The 17,034-nt window shown below is 38.0% G+C and overlaps 1 protein-coding gene across 1 annotated transcript in view; it reads left to right on the top strand.

Annotated features, from left to right (window-relative positions):
- The window catches only part of crispld1a (cysteine-rich secretory protein LCCL domain containing 1a), a 28,505-nt gene extending 17,883 nt beyond the window's left edge, over positions 1 to 10,622 (top strand). The window contains exons 6-15 of the mRNA XM_041814337.1: positions 609 to 709; positions 797 to 982; positions 1,639 to 1,699; positions 1,782 to 1,848; positions 2,007 to 2,137; positions 5,908 to 5,951; positions 6,038 to 6,110; positions 6,200 to 6,275; positions 6,389 to 6,522; positions 9,824 to 10,622. Coding sequence (XP_041670271.1) covers positions 609 to 709; positions 797 to 982; positions 1,639 to 1,699; positions 1,782 to 1,848; positions 2,007 to 2,137; positions 5,908 to 5,951; positions 6,038 to 6,110; positions 6,200 to 6,275; positions 6,389 to 6,522; positions 9,824 to 9,875 — 925 coding nt within the window. The 3' untranslated portion in view covers positions 9,876 to 10,622. The remainder of the gene's footprint in view (positions 1 to 608; positions 710 to 796; positions 983 to 1,638; positions 1,700 to 1,781; positions 1,849 to 2,006; positions 2,138 to 5,907; positions 5,952 to 6,037; positions 6,111 to 6,199; positions 6,276 to 6,388; positions 6,523 to 9,823) is intronic.
- Positions 10,623 to 17,034: the final 6,412 nt, after the last annotated feature.

Here is a 17,034-nt window from a genome sequence, read left to right as displayed (position 1 = left end):
CAGAGTCAGGATGTAGCATCCATAGCTCCAATTTATTGCTTCGTGAATATTTTTCCAAAACAGAGAAAAACTGTAAAACACAAAGAGAAAACTACCCTTAGCATAGTGCAAAATATGGCCAAAGTTAGCTTAGATACACAGAAAATATGGATGAAGTATTAACTGTTTAGTGATCAATCCACTACCATTTAAATCTCTAATCATCAACAAATTTCACATTTCTTATAATCATCCTGCACAAATACAGCATGGATAACATACTGCTCATTTATATAAGGTAAAACTTACAGACGGTGATGTCAAAGGCATGAACAAAAAGGCAGATGGCAGCGGAAGAACTGTGGCCCATGTGCTTACTGAGAGCAAAAACAATATAGCTGGCTTCTGTCACAACTTCCTCTCTAATTGGGCCCTTCAAAATAAAAGACGATGAAAAGTGCTAAATGCTATCTAACTACAAAGCAATTATACAGAACATATTAAAGAATCAGGTTTTTATGTACAATCATCATAACGTCCCATCTGTAAAGGAGTTAAGATGATCAATTTGACATTATCAAGTCATTTTTGTGTTGAACAAGCCTTGCTCTGTTATATGAACATCACAGGGGAAACTGGTGGGGCTATGCACCTTACAAACATGGGACTCCATGCTCTGCTTGCCCTCCCAGCTATGGAGGAGGCTGCAAGGACAACCTCTGCTACAAAGGTATGAACGGCCAAAATAGAGCAAGGTAGAATGAAAAGAAAACATGAAAAAAGAACCATAACCCTGTCTTTGTGATTTTACCTGAAGATGACAGCTCCTACCCCCCTAAAGAGGAAACGGAAGAAAACAACTTCATCGAGCCAGAGGCCCCCCGTACTCCGCAGAAGCCCCGGCCAAGGGCCCCCAAGCCTGAGCCTCCTCCTGCCCCGGCCCCCACCCAGCCCCCCACAGAGGACCTGCAGAAGAATGAAGTGGTCAACACACAGCAGATGTGTAAGCTGCCATTTAACTGTTTATTCTGGGTCTAGTTTCTTTTCTGAAAGGTGGGTCCTGGATCAGGTTGTCAGGTTGGGAAGTGTACAAAGTCATAAGGACAGGATAAGAAGTTATTCATACAGAAATGGGTCAAACCAGATCACTTGTGAAAAGCTGTCTCCTCAGTGGTAATGGATTAAAATGAGATATTTTCCCTGCATTATCTTACATTTCCCTGATTTTCTGTTCCCTTTCTCTGCCGGCGTCCTGATTAATGCTGACAGATTGTAAAGTGTTCTTAATATTGCAAGTCACTCTTTGCAGCGAGGAAGGAGGGCTCTATTTTAGCTCGATGCCTTAAGTGTGTGTTTGTTTTTGGCTGGCTGAGAGTGGGTTGGGGGGGTGCTCACTGTGGTTTTTAAATGGCTTCCTCCCTGCAGTGTAAGGGGCCTGTGCTTGTAAGCTGAGACACTTCCTCTAGTACTGCTGACCACCCTGAACCATGTCGCAGGAATTCTCCGCTTTGGTTCTCGAAACAGCATGACAACAAAAGTCTTCTGGGTTTTCACTCGACTCAGGCTTTAAGACAAGAAGTCATGTGCATCAGAGCTGCTGATTAATGCGTGTTGGCTCCTGTTCAAGCACTGAATAGTTTTTATGTTTATGTTTTGCAGCCCAGCTTGTGACCTGTGACACGAAGCTTCGAGATCAGTGTAAAGGAACTCCATGTAATAGGTATATGTTAGAGCAAATATGATAACAACTTTTTAAACAATCATAAAGCACTTTTTAACTTATGTTTTATATGAATCTTCAGATACGAGTGTCCAGCTGGGTGCCTAGATGCTCCAGGAAAAGTGGTTGGCACAGTGTACTATGAAATGGTGAGTCCATAACTTCAGTTATGTTGGCTGCTGGTTAATAGAAGATACTAATTTGAGCTTTATGCCATCACAATAAGCTTGTATTATAAAGGTACAACTCTGTCAGACAGGAGAGTACTGATGTAAACTGGGTTGTAAGGTAAATGATTTGTTTGCAGCAATCCAGTGTGTGCAGAGCTGGTCTACACGCAGGTGTCATAGATAATGATGGAGGATGGATGGATGTAACAAGAGAAGGCAGGAAGGACTTTTTCATCAAATCCAGCAAGAATGGAGTCCAGTCCCTTGGGTAAGACAGCTTTAACATGAGTTCGCACTAGTGACAATCACAAGATAACTGATACAGTGATGATGATGATTAGGGTGTTGCACGTGTTGCACACTTGGACAACAGGGACTTCCAAGCATGCATGTTTAACCCTTTAAAACCTGAGTTTCTGGACTCTTTTCTTATTTTAACCATAAAAGACCCAGAAAATGTCTTGTGAGTACATGCTTTTGCCCATTTTTCCACAATTCTTAGAACTTTTGATATATGGCAGTTATTTACATTTTACTGCATGTTGGGACTTCCAGTTTGTACGTAGATGAGACTGTAGACAGCTAAAACGAGGAGCTCCTGGCCGAATAAGTTTAAAAGACAGAGAAAACCCTTATAATCATAACTCGACAATGGAAAAATAATTAACATGGATAAAACACATTTTACTGCATGTTAAGAGTGTTTTAACAGTTTAGAATGAAAAAACACAAAAAACTGGGGAACTTTATGCCAAAATCTGAGTGAGAAAAGGGGAAATTACAGTAATAACCACATGCTGGCTGTGAAGCACAGTTTCTCAGCTTTCAGAAACTGTTTGAATTTTTCCGATAACACAAACAGTCATGCAATTATGGTCATGCAAAGTGTGCTTCAACAGCGCATCGCCAGCGGCGTGCAAGTTGTAAAAGGGTCAATAAACTTTTACTGTAAATACAAGAACACAAGCACATCAGCTTATCTTGGCCTCATACTAGCGGGAATCTTGATCTACTGCACAACATGTGCACTTCAAACTTGCTCACTAACACATGCTGCTAATAAATATCTGTATATTTCATCATTCACACACACTAGAACATTCTGCACACTCACTCAGTGCATATTAAAGCAGGAAAAGTCTGATAAACTACAAGCATCTTCCCGGGCAAAACACGTCCAGTATGACACTTAAAGACTATCAAATAAGTTGCAAACTTCGACATAATGTTAGCACATCAGCTTAGCTTGGCATCATCTTGGTTTGCAAGTGTGCATCAGCAAGACCACTCAGCTGCCCCAAACAGTGCCTGTGTAACCTTCACTCGCTTTTACAACAAATAATCCTGCTAAAACTCTACCAGTGCCATTGTGCATGAATATAACAGGTTGAAACTGAACTACAAAATATACACATTAATAGAAAAATAAATACATTAAAGGGGGTGTTCCTTGCGTCCCTTTAAATGCACAAAAGTGTCTCTTAACATGCTTCACATTCCTATGGGTCCCAGACAAAGCTTGAGAATCTTAAAGTTGATTTTTATGTGATAAAAGTCGAGTCGACTCTGACTAATCACTGATGAAATCATGAATGAATCTACAGGCGAGGGGGACAGTTTAAATTAACCAACAATATATTTTACAAATCATAATCATATACTCCCAACAACAGGCAGCCTACAAACTTTTTTTTGGTGTGAGTGCAAACAAAAAGACATTAATATGGTATAAAACATTAACCTGACATGCCAGATGGATGGTAAACCTTCCATAGACAGTGTTTGAGAAAGGGCAGAGCCTTTGAAAAAAACTCTGAGGGTGACTGGATGAACGTTTTGTCTGTTATATCTTTACGGGCCAATCAGAGCAACAAAACACATGACATAGCTGCTACCGAGGAGTAAACTCCATAGAGAACTGCATAATGTGAACCATGGTGACTGTAGACATGTCAGTACATGACTTTTGTCGTTTTTGAAAAGAAAACAACTCACTGCTGTTCTTTGTTCTTTTTTGTCGTCAACTTCTGATAAAACTGGTGCTTTAGCAGCATCCACGCTAACGTCTTCCGCCATAATTGCACTGGCCTCTTGTCACTGCTTGTTTATGTCCTGAACTGCCGCGCCCAAAAGTACTGCCCCTCATCCCTGATTGGTCCTGTCACTTTCTATCCAGCCCTAACGGTTCAGATGGGAGCTTTGCAAGATGGATTCACCAGTGAGAAACACAGAAACGGACGAATCCATCTGCTTTGCAAGGTTAATATAACATAGACTTTACAAAAAAAAAGGTTAGGACTTCCAAAAAATACAAGAGTCGGCAAAATTTGTGCCAGAAAAGTAATGAAAATGGGTTAAAAAGCGGCAAACATAGATGAAAAGTGGCAAAAATGGATAAAAGAGTGGCGCAAAGGGATAAAACATGCAGGAAAAGTGGTTGAAAAAGGGTTAAAGAATGGCAAAAGTTGGGCTAAAGCAGTGTTAATTTTGGCAGCTATTTTTAATTTTAGTCTTAGTTTTAGTCTTTCGATGAAATGTCTTTTAATTTTTGTTACATTTTAGTAATTTCTACCCTTTTTAGTTTTTGTCTACTTTAGTTGACGAAAAAACTCAAAACATTTTAGTCTAGTTTTAGTCCATAAAAGTCCTCACATTTTAGCCTTTACTTTTAGTCCAAGCATTTATTTTCTTGTCTAAATCCGTTTCCAAATCATAATAGTGCGTTCTATGCTCCCTGTCTAACCTGGGGTCCCTGCTTTCTACAGGTGAGAGACAGAAAAGCTATAGATGCATTGTTTTTTGACAGATTTACCCACAGAAGTATCACAGATTTTAAATGTCCAATGAAAACTACATTATATTTTGGTCTAGTTTAAGTCATCTTGAAAAAAAAAAAAACTTAGTTTTTGTCAGTTTTAGTCATCACAGATCTATTTTTGTTAGTTTTAGTCTAGTTTTGGTCATGGAAAAAAAGGCTGTCAATGAACATTTTAGTCATAATTTTAGTCGACGAAAATAACACTGGGCTAAAGAGGCAAAAAGTGGCAAAAACTATAGCAAAAATAGCTTAGCAAAGTAGTGAAAAGGGGTTAAAGAGTGGCACACTGGGGCAGTAGTTGGCAGGAAAGATGTAAGAAAGGGGTTAAACAGTGGCCAAATGGGCAAAAAGTGGCAGAAAGTGAATTAAAAGTTGCAAAAATGGTCATAAATGGGTTGAGAAGGAAGACAAATGTTGCAGAAATGCTTGAATGAAGTAGCGAATAGGGGTTAAAAAGTGTCAAAAATGAGTTAATACTGGTGCTAAATCACAACAGGGGAGGGCCCATTCTCTGGGCTTGTCAGGGGTCCATCCAACTCTGTAGGCAGGCCTGTCTCCTTGTAGACTGTTGCATTATAGATAATAGGGATAGAGCTCACCAGCAATGCCCGCGTTTTGAAAGAAACACTACTATAATAATATGTTAATCAGACAAAAATATTTAATTATTTTTAGTTTTTTTTTACTCTGGCCCCCAGAGTCTCTGTCAAGACTAAATCTGGGCCTTGTGCAAATGTACTTGATGACCTCTGCTGTACATGATGCGTGGCTCCAAAGTCAAACAGACTTATATCACTAAAGAATAAAAAATGCCCTTAGAAGATGGGATAATATGCTGGTTCGGCACTTACTGTGTCTAAAAAGATGAAGTTTAGAATAACGGCTTCATTCACACTTTGTTGTCAGCATCACCCCCCAGCATGATTCAATCATTTCATTTCTTGTCCCCTTCTTTTGCATTATTTTCTTCTTCACTTCCCATCTCATTACCCTCAATCGTGCCAGAAACATCTTTCATGAGGCGAGGAACATGAGGACATGGCTCATGACTTACAGTGCATTTACATTTTCTAAAATATTGATATCTGGCACCAGCTATTGATTAGCATATTGATGTTTTCCCCGACCCTAGTTGTTACCGATGATGTTTAGCAAGATCAGTCCAACGTACTTAAAGTCAAAAGATTGCAGAATAATCACAGTTTTTTTCCCCTTAACAGAAAATACCAGAGTGCTAATTCCTTCACAGTCTCCAGAGTGGCAGGTTAGTTAATAGTAAATGTGTCACATTTTAGAATGACTTATTATGACCTTATGATTGTTTACTCTCACTGTGGTTATTTATTTCAGTTAAAGCCATCACATGTGAAACCACAGTGGCACAGCTGTGTCCATTCGAGAGGCCGGCCAAACATTGTCCAAGGTTTGAATCTCACTGTGTATGTCCTTTTAAAGCTGGAGAAATCTGTTTGACCTTGTCTCAATCATGTTTGAATGTTTTTTTCTTTCCAGGCTTTACTGCCCAAGAAACTGCTTAGAAGAGAATCCTCACATATCTAGAGTGATTGGTACCAGAATATACTCTGATGTAAGTCTTTTTAATTAAATAACTGACTGAAATAACCCAGGGAATATATTTTCATGATTTCCTTTCACTTAAAAGCATGCCTCACATTAGTATCTGGCTGCTCACCTCTGTAGAAGTCCAGTATATGCCGAGCAGCGGTGCACGCTGGAGTGATCAGGAATGGCGTGGGCGGATACATCGATGTGATGCCTGTGGACAAGCGGAAACACTATGTTTCCTCACACCAAAACGGCATTTCCTCTGAAAGGTATGAATTCGTAACCTACATGTTGCAAAGCTGAATCTAGTGTCTGTTAAAATAATGTCATGTGCGTTTTTGCACTGAATACAAGAATCTTTTGGGGATTGACAGTGCAAAGAAATTTAAAAATTTATATTTAAACCCCAGATTTAACAGCACCTAAGACAGTGATACTTTAGGAACTGTTCCTCTGTAAAGCATACCAAACAAATTAATTTCTATAATTCAGAATAACTCAATGAATTTGGTATAAAGAATATGGTGTATAGTGCGCTCTACAGGAACCACTTGTCTATAGAAAGTACTGGTCCTCTGTATGCAATTCTCTTAAAGCTTATTTGTAAAGTGTAGGGGTTAATTTTCTGCAGCTCACAGAGGAGGAATGAGAAATCAATGGCTCTCATGTAGAAAAATGTACCCACTCCTCTCCTTCCCTTGTGAATGTAATCTTCTCAGGATGCAGGCAGTTTGTTACAATCACATGCAGTAAGCATGGGAGGGTGATTACCACTAGTCTAATTTATAACCATTAATTGTTGCAGAAGAAAATGACTGCTTCTTAATGAAGTTCTAAAGCTGTCAGAGGTGCAGGTGCTGGAGGAGAGATGCCTGTTTATGGTTTATTCTTAAAGCATTTCTTAAAATTATGTTACCTCAGACACAAAAAACAAGTATAGGCATAAGAAATGCACGTAAAATATGCAAATATTTTTATAGGATCATGGATCTTTGTGCAGTTAAGGCTACAAATGTCTAATTAACTAGTCATCCATCCATCCATCTACTCATGTCCAGCTTATCCAGGGTCAGGTTGAGGCTAAGCAATACATCCTGGACGTCCCTCTCCCAAGCAGTGTTTCCTAACTCCTTCTGGGGGGTTTTGATTCATTCGCAGTCTACATGGGATATCCCGCTATCAAGGTCCTGGTCTGACTTCTACTATATAGTGTTATTGAAATTCTTAACATCTCACTGACCCCCCTTTGTGGTTATATGAAAGACTCTTGAAACCTCAACCATATTAGGAAAAAAATATTGTGTAAGACTTTTAAAGGTCACATATTATGCAAAATACACTTTTTCAGGTTTTTCTAGCAAAGATATGCGCCTGGCCTGTCCATAATCGCCCCAAGAATCTCTTTCTCCACCTTTCAGAAAATGAAAACAAGCTGTTCTCAGATTTTCCCCTCATGATGTCATGTGGGGAGTTAGCCCCGCCTCCAGGTTCGGTTGACTCTCCCCGCTTGGAAGAAACTTCCACCCTCCTCTCCTGATCCTCCCCTGGGATGGGGGTGGAGTCAGACAGCTCATTAACATTTAAAGCCACAGACACAGAAACACAGAAACTTTTTAGACATGCAAAATTCAATACTGGAGTGTTTTTTCAGCAACAGGCATGTTTTGGGGACCTCTGATTAACTTGTCTTTAAAGGGTAAAATATGTGACCTTTAATTATTGTGTTAAGGCACTGGACCTGATAAGTTCAAACATAAGCCTTGTCTCTGAACAGGAATTTATGAGAAAAGTATCTTTCCAAAATCCTCAAAAAAAATCTTCTAAAGAAAATTCAACAACAATGTTTGTAAAATTACTTAAACATATTTTTGAAGTATTTTGTAGTAATTGTTCCCAAATCTTTCATTGGACCTTTATCAGACCCCCTCCACTTTCGAGGCAGTTCAGCAAATTCCCAAGAATTTAAAAAAAAAAAAAAAAACATTCCTCAAAATCCCATGAAAATGACAGAAACATCCCCAAAGAAATTGGCTAAAATTTCCCCAAAAATTCTTTAAAATTTCTATCAATCTTATATACAAGAATATTAACCTTATTTTCATGAAAATATTTGAAAAAATTCCAATCAGATTCCTCTAAAATTTGTAAATAAATATGCCAACATTTTCCAAACAAATTTCCCCAAAGATTTACATCTTTTTTCACAAATTCCCAGGAAAATTAGGGGGAAAAATCAAATTAAATTTCCTTCAAATTTCAAAGAAAACTTAAAATAAAAAAGAAAATAAGTGAAAAAAATTCCCCAAAACATCCAAACAGCATTTTTCCCAACAAATTGCTTAAACTTTAGTGGACATTCTTGACAATTATGTAAAAAGATCTAATCTCCTATAATGTCAGAATTGACTTTGTTGCTGGAAAGCCAAAATGTAATGTCCTCATGTGTAGATACAGGGTCTTAGGAGGTTAAAACCACTATTCTTATAGTATTCATGTACAGAGTATCATAATTTACCAACACGTTTAGACACGTTTAGGCAGAATAATAGCGTTAAACACAGTACTAACAAGCACAAGCAAGTAGAACGCTGCATCATCAGCATATAGGCGTATTTCGGCTTGCATTTTCCCACTGATTTTCCATTTTTACTCCGAAGAGGAGGGGGAAGTACACAGCTCTGCTTGGCGACACCAGCCAACACAGAGGAGGAAGGAAGAGACATCTTTGGTTTGTACGGTAGCGGCTGGAATGTTAAGAAGCTTAAACGAGGCATTGAAATACTTACCAGATTCAAAACTGTTAAAGTTTTAAACTTTTGTCTCAAGGGTGTCTGTAGATCCTCTGAATAAGGAAGACTAAAGGGGTATGGCTTTTGATAGCAGTTTGGACTGAAAAAGAAAATTGAGAACTAAAAGAGCTCGGGATTTGTTATGAAAAACTTTGTTGATGCTTACAAAGAGGGAGTATGTTGAATCCGGGCCGTACCACTTTTCATTCAACAGCATTAAGGTTCTGGGTCTGTACCAGCCTCTCTTTAAAGCCTAGGTGACCTACAAACTGTATGGTCTGTTTGAGTTTTTTAACAGACACTAAACTTTAAATTGTTCCGTCTGAAGAATGGCTATTGTTAACTTGACCTGTGTTGAGGACAAATACAGAGTCTCCTTCTCCCTCTCTGTCCTCTCTCTCCTTGTCTCTCTCCTCCACATTTATCTTTGTCACTCTGCTGAGAAGCCTGACGTCTGCTAGTATCTACCAATCATTTATCTGTCTCCTTTAAGTTCACAGCATGTCTGTCATTGGATTAACACATGAAGTCCCCTGTGTTTGTGTATAAAACGGGTGGTTTATCTATTTTCTCAAGGAACTTCTCTTCCTTCTATCTGTTTGTGACCTATCTGTCATCAGAGTGTCAGACAGCACAGACATGGACGTTTCACTGAGAAACTAGCTCTATCTGTTTGTGTCTACGCTATCGTCTCCTTGCAAAAAAAAGCTTGTTCTCTACCTGACACATGCTGCACCCATCCAGACTGAGTCCTTCTTGTTTCTTGTCTCTCTCCTTCCAGCCTTCAGAACCCTCCTGGAGGGAAGGCGTTCCGGGTGTTCGCCGTGATTTGAGTGCCCCTGAGGGCGGCTTCACCAAACAGAAAAGCGCACTCGGGGCTCTTGAAAAAGCGGTAATCAAGCCCTGTTGTCAAACTCAATGACTGAAATGTTTCTGGCTTTGCTACACTCTGGGGGTTAGAGGTCGTCTCCATGACTGCGAAAAACCCAGCAGCAAAAACTTGGCATCTACACTAAGGGGATATGTCAGCACTCACTTGGATGGAGGTTTCATTTTGCTGCATTTTTAGTAAACTGTAAATATTTTATTGTACATATGTGTTAATATTACATCAGTGTTTGTCGTTGTGCTATTGCCTTGCCTTTTTAGCTACTAGCTTTGTATGAATACTATAGATATCTCCAGGTTGTAACAAAATACAACCCCATTCAAAAAAGTTGGGGTACTGTGTAAAATGTAAGTAATACAAATGAATGGTCAGCAAAATTAACCCATGTTTTATTAGTTGAACATGAACAAAATATCTAATGTTGAAACTGAGACATTTTACAGTTTCATGAAAAATATTACCCCATTTTAAATTTGAAGGCAGCAACACATCTCAAAAAAGTATGGATGAGGGCAACAAAAGGCTGGAAAAGTAAGTCGTACCAATGAAAAACAGTCGGAGGAGCATTCTGCAACCAATTAGGTTCACTGGCAACATGGCAGATGCATTGTTTTTTGACAGATTTACCCACAGTGGAAAACTATCACGGATTTTGAAAAAGTAAATTACATTTTAGTCTGGTTTTAGTCATCTTAATGAAAACTTTGTTTTTGTCAGTGTTAGTCATCACAGATCTATTTTTGTTAGTCTTTAAGTCTAGTTTTTGTCATGGAAAAAAATGCTGTCTACCACATTTTTAGTCATAATTTTAGTTGACAAAATTAACACTGTTAGTTAGAATCCTACACCGGACAAGAATGGGACAACATTCCTCTCCCAAAGCTCCAGCAACTGGTCTCATGGCTTCCTAGATGTTTACAGACTGTTGTTAAAGAAGAGGGGATGCTACGCAGTGGTAAACATGGTCCTGTCCCTACTTTTTGGACATGTGTTGCTGCCATCAGATTCAAAATGAGCTTGTATTTTTCCTGAAACAGTTTCTACATCTGATGTATTATTTCTGCTCTATTGTAAATCAAATATGGGTTAATGAGATTTTGAAATAATTGCATTCTGTTTTCATTTACAGTTTACACAGCACATAAACTTTTTTTATATTTGGGGTTGTATTTTGTCGTACACGTTTGTTAATACTATCACAGTGTTTGTCTTTGTGCCATTGCCTTGCCTTTTTAGCGCCTATATTTGTATGAATACTATAGATATCTCTAGGTTATAACATAATATTTGGCACTTAAGGATGAATATCAACTTTATTGTACTAAGTCTGGCACATTTTTACTGGTGCTTTTGAGAGGTTTATGGACATATTTTGTACTTTTTAATGATTGGGGAACAAATCGTAATGCATTTATTTTTATATGATTACGCTTGATATTATGATTTATAAACCATGCTGCTATGTTTTTTATTGTTATTGTTATTGCCGGTGTGATGAGTGTTATTAGTTTGGTGATTTTTCCAGATAATGTGGTTTGGTTAAAACTCCCTGCGGGTCGGGAAGTACTCTCATCGCTCAGAGTTGTCATTCTCCGAACAAAACCCATGTCCCAGACTTCATCATGCATCACAAATAGCTAACTGGATGTCGCAACCCCTAAGCTGTTGTCAAGTGATCCATCTCCCCTTGACATTGACAAACACAAGTAAATACTATGCAGTACTCTCATTTCACAGTCTGAAGGGGAATGGTGGTTTAAAGTAACAGGCATTTGTTCTCCTTTGAATTTCTCAGCGCAGGTTCAAGCTACAGTCAGTATAATATTATTTTATATTTTGTTTTGGTCATGATTTCTTTGTGCATTTTACATATTTTTCTACCTCAGGTTGTGAGGGAAAGCCCATTTTGCAATAAAACATTAAAACCACAAACTCATCTCTCACTTCTTTTTTTATGTGCTACTTCTTAGAGACATTTTAACATCAGGTCAAGAGGGATGCGTATCAGTTGTTCAATTAGATATCAGGAAAAAATCTTGAGGCAGTATTTATTCCCTGCTAATGAGAGTGGAACAGAAAGTTGGGCCCTATAAGCCTTGCAGAGCCGGTAGACTGGCCAGATTCCATGTCTTTCACCAACCAGATCCATCTTGTAAAGCAGGGATGTCAAACTCACGGCCCGGGGGCCAAATCTGACCCGTGGAACAATTGTATCTGGCTCACAAGATCATATCATATTTGTATTATTGCTGGACCACCAGTCTGAGGTCTGCAGATTTCCTCCAGTATAAGTTGTTAAGCCATAAAAATCTAAAAGTAAAGAGTAAGAAAGATTTCATTAAAAGTCAAGAATGTGGGGACAGAAATTCATTTGTGTTTTTATTTCATATTTTCAATTTTGCATCTCAAGATTACAACTCAAACTTATGATTTTGACTTTTCATGTTATTCTTTGACCTTTTTCAATCATAATTTGGACTTTATATATCACATTTTTATCTTTTAGATTCCCAATTTTAAATCTTAAGTCATATTTTGACCTTTTCAACTACATATTTTGGCTTTTTAATCCAATTTTTTTTTTTTTTTTGACATATTGAACTCGTGATTTCAATTTTTTTTTTTTTCATATTTTGACATTTTAAATTTCTAATAATTTTACTTTATATATCATATTTTGACCTTTTGGACTCCCACTTTTAGATTTAGTCATATTTTTAACATTTTAAGTCATCATTTTGAATTCTAGCTTATATTTTCACATTTTCAACCCCTAATTTTGGCTTTTTAATTTAATATTTTGACCTATCAAACTCAATTAAAAATTCTCACATTTCATAAGTCATATATTGACTTTTAAACTCATGATTTCAAATTTGATCTCATACTTTGACCTTTCAAACTTATGATTTTAACTTTCTCCTCGTATATTTGCTCTTTAAAAACATTATTTTTCTATTTTTAATATCATGTTTTGATCTTTGAACTTATCAGTTGGAATTTTTATCTCAGATTTGAGCCTTTAAACTTATCATTTTTACTTTTTGAATCTCTACGATGGAGTATTAGGGCCACACAAAGAGAAAAAAAATACATTACATTATGAGAATAAAGTCGTAATATTACCAGAAAAAATCTCATAATATTAGGAAAATAAAGTCGTAATATTACGAGAAAAAAAACTCATAATATTACCAGAATAAAGTAGTAATATTATGAGAAAAAAAGTCGTAATTTACGAGAAAAAAGTTGTAATTTACGAGAATAAATGTGTAATTTTACAAGAATAAAATATTACAAGAAAGACAGTCTACTGTGGTGCCGCAGATCTACGATGGAGTATTTTCCTGATTCTGATAATAATTTTATGCTGATGTGCCAAAAGATGAAGTATTTCCTTATTTGTGAAACTGATACTAAAGTAAAGCTTCACAAAACGCTCAATATCGCTCATTTTAATGGCAGACTTTCTTTCTTGTAATATTTTATTCTCATAATGTTACAACTTTTTTCTCATAATGGTATTACTTTTTTCTCGTAATATTATGACTTTATTCTCGTAATATCACAAGTTTTTCTCTCGTAAATTACTTTTTTATTCTTGTAAATTACAAATTTTTTTCTCGTAATATTACGACTTTATTCTCGTAATAGTACAAATTTTTTCTCGTAATATTCAGACTTTATTCTCGTAATATTATGACTTTATTCTCATAATGTCAAAAAAAAAAAATCTTTGATTTTTTTTTTCCCCTCGTGTGGCCCTAGTACTTCGTCGTAAATTTCCAAATGACTTATCATCAGTGCTGTTTCTTTAAAATATTTTATATTACTAGTGAAAATGAGGTTAACAGTTTCTGGTTAAATGTTGACCCTGTTAGGTCCTCAGGTTAGATCTAGATCCAGAATCCGGCCCTTGCTGTGATTGAGTGTGGCACCCCTGTTCTAAAGCTTCAAGCTGAAACGCTTGTGCCTGATCTGAGAATGGATGAACCAATCAGCATCATTTGAGGAGAGAGAGGTGGAAGAAGGTTACATTTTTCTGTAAGTTGGTAAACAATGGTGACCAGTGAAGCAGTTAGCTAGGATGTAGCTGGAGTACCAGTTTTAGCAATACTGGACAACATTTGTTTTATTCAGGAAGAAGAGCAAAGAACCAGACTGAAAGCTTTTTTTGGTTAAAGAAAATAAAAGATTTTCTCTTCTACAAACTTGCTCAAATGATAGTGAACAACAGTAAGCTCACACTGAAGTTTTCTTCTCAAATGTTTTGAGATTCTGAATGAATGTGACAACAAAACATTTGTCCGAGGTTTATTTTGAAAGGCTCTGCCCTACCCAAACACCCTGTCAAGACTGTTTTCCAAATGAGTGTGAAATACATCCTCTGCGATGGATATGTGAACAGTCTATCTGGAGTGACAGGTTAGGGCCCCGTTTGAAACAGGAGACAAACCTATAAGGGAGAAGACACAGGTCACCTATCTGGAAAAAGTTGATGAACTTCCACAGGCTGCATCCTCAAACACACACCTACCTACTGCCTCATAAGTAAACAGTGCATACTTACGTGACAGCTTGTATGCATTTCATCTTTCTGCTTCCTTTCAAGCTACACTGAAATAGTAAGCACCTAGCTAGCTGGGCTGTTAGGCAGAAATATAGCATTGAACAACAATATATGCTGATGACTTACACAGCTACGTCTTTACTTGAATATTATTTAACAGCGTTGAAATTGTATCACAGTATTTTTATGGCACTTGTTGGCTGGATGGCGAGCTCTGCCATTGGATAAAGTAAGAGCCACTTTGCATTGAAGAGTAGATGAGCCTGACAAGTGAGCTCTGCTATCATACTTGAAATATTTCCCACAAGACAGCCCTGCCTGCAAACCACCTCTCTCAGATGCCTCCTCTGCAGATCACTGCTGTCAGACACCACCACTGTCAGGAAGAAAATACATGCAAAAACCTTCAAAATAAAATTGGGATTAAACTTCCAGTTAGGGTTAAGGTACGGATTAGTAGCAGAAAAGTTTTACACGCACATCCAAGCAAGGTGAGCAGGTGCTGAGCCGAAAATGAGCTTAAAAAATGAACAGAAAATGGCACATGTGATCCTATCATTAGTGGTTTAATCGTTTGTGTTACAAAGGCACTCAGCTTGAGGGCAGAACTTTCTTCAACCAAACCTGGGGCCGGTCCTAACTCCCCACATGACATCATGAGGGGAAAATGTGATGACGGCTCGTGTCCGCACACATTTTCTAAAAGGTGGAGGGGAGGGGCCATTTTTTTTATTCTTGGGGGGATTGTGGACAGGCCAGGGGCACATATTTTTGCTAGAAAAGCCTGAAAAAGTGTATTTTGCATAATATGTGAGGACTGCATGATAAAAAATGGCAGTTCTTAATTTTCAGTATAAGATGTTCATTTCCCTGAACTCATATTTTCTGTGCTATATAAACACCAGATTTGAAAACTCACTTAAATTCATTTGAACTCAGACATAATCTCAAATTAATCTTGATTTCTCTTTTCAAAGTTGAAGACTTTGACTGGAAATGTTTGCTGAAAAATCTACAATATCTTCAGCTACATCTTAATATCTTAAAATGATAGAATTTTGCACTCCAGAACTGTTAATCATCGCCACATCAGTGACTCTTGAGCAGTTCATCTGATAAGGGTGATAATATCCTCATATCAGAGCTGACAATGTGCTCTAAAATCCTCAGTGAGTTTCCAGTGAGTCACTACACATTTGCTCTAACCCAGTGAATACGCATGCAGAGCCGAAACACCAAACATCAAAGTACCTCAGGGAGTCACTGAAGTGGTCGGTTTTGTGGGTTGGATGAAGACTGAACCTCCAGACTTTCAGATCTATTGCTCCATTTGAGGGAAAAACCTGCAATACAGACATGAAAGTCTCTAAGGATTTTGCACCCCATATCCCCCCCTGCCCACCCCACATATCCATACAAGCTATTCATTCATACCTTAGAGGGAGGAAGCGTTTGATTCTAAATGTCCCGGGTTTCCTCTTTGGGCCTGTCACCAGGGAACGGGGTCGTCACTCCTCATTTGCTTCCAAGCAGCAGTAGTGTGAAATGACCAATCCCTAATGGCTTCCACCATATCCATGTCCAGTTGTGTTATGATGTCTGGAGGTCTGCAATCAGTTGTGACTCAAGCTGCCAGTCTGTGTTACTCCTTGGACAAGTGCTACTAAATCTTACATGATGGCCTGAATATACAACTACAGACCTCGTCACACAATAATACCACATACGTGCTATCTCCTGATCAGTCTGGATCATCATGTTTGGTAAATGTGATGATCTGCTTGTCCATTCTATTCTGACGCTTCCAGCTTATGGAAAACAGCTGGTTAGCCCTTTAGCACATTTAAATTTACATCATGATTTTATGATGTTTCATCAGCTATAACACAGATATCTAATGGTCAAATATAGTCTTTTCATCAGAGATGATGATAACAGATGCTTCGGGGGAATAATAGGAGCGATGTCTGACATTGGAGCCATTCTTTCTGTGATTGCATGTCTAAATATATGTGCATGTGAAGCTTGGTTCTTGGTATGCCTCCTGTGCTTCTGCAAAACTGTAATGCAATGAAATATCACACACCGGGACACTTTTATTAATCCACTGTGGGGAGATGGGGCAGACAGGAGAACAGCAGGAAGACTCTGATGACAGTTTCAGACGGGGTGTGTACAGAATAAAGCACTCTGTATAAATGAAGTGAGTTTCTCCACAGAAATGCAACACTGTTCCTCTTTTTTTAACTTAGGAAAGCATAAATTGGAAGTGTTTGCATGCCGTTTTTTTGGCTGTGACACATTTAACCAATAGAGACATGCCCTATTTGGACAAAAGTATTTGGCCATTGGGGACGCCCCATGTATGCGGGCCGCCCAAGTTTGAATCTGACGTGTGGCCCTTTCCCACATGTCTCTCCCCACTCTCTCTCGTCCCTATTTCAGGCTCTATCCACTGTCTCCCTCCATCAATAAAGGCGCAAAAAGCCCCAAAATAAATCTTTAAAAGTATTTGGCCACACTTCACAATTGG

The sequence above is a fragment of the Cheilinus undulatus genome, linkage group 19 (genome assembly GCF_018320785.1).
Source record: "Cheilinus undulatus linkage group 19, ASM1832078v1, whole genome shotgun sequence".
NCBI lineage: Eukaryota > Metazoa > Chordata > Actinopteri > Labriformes > Labridae > Cheilinus > Cheilinus undulatus.
The sequence above is the reverse complement of the archived record's forward strand: the minus strand, read 5'-3'. Positions and strand labels throughout refer to the sequence as shown.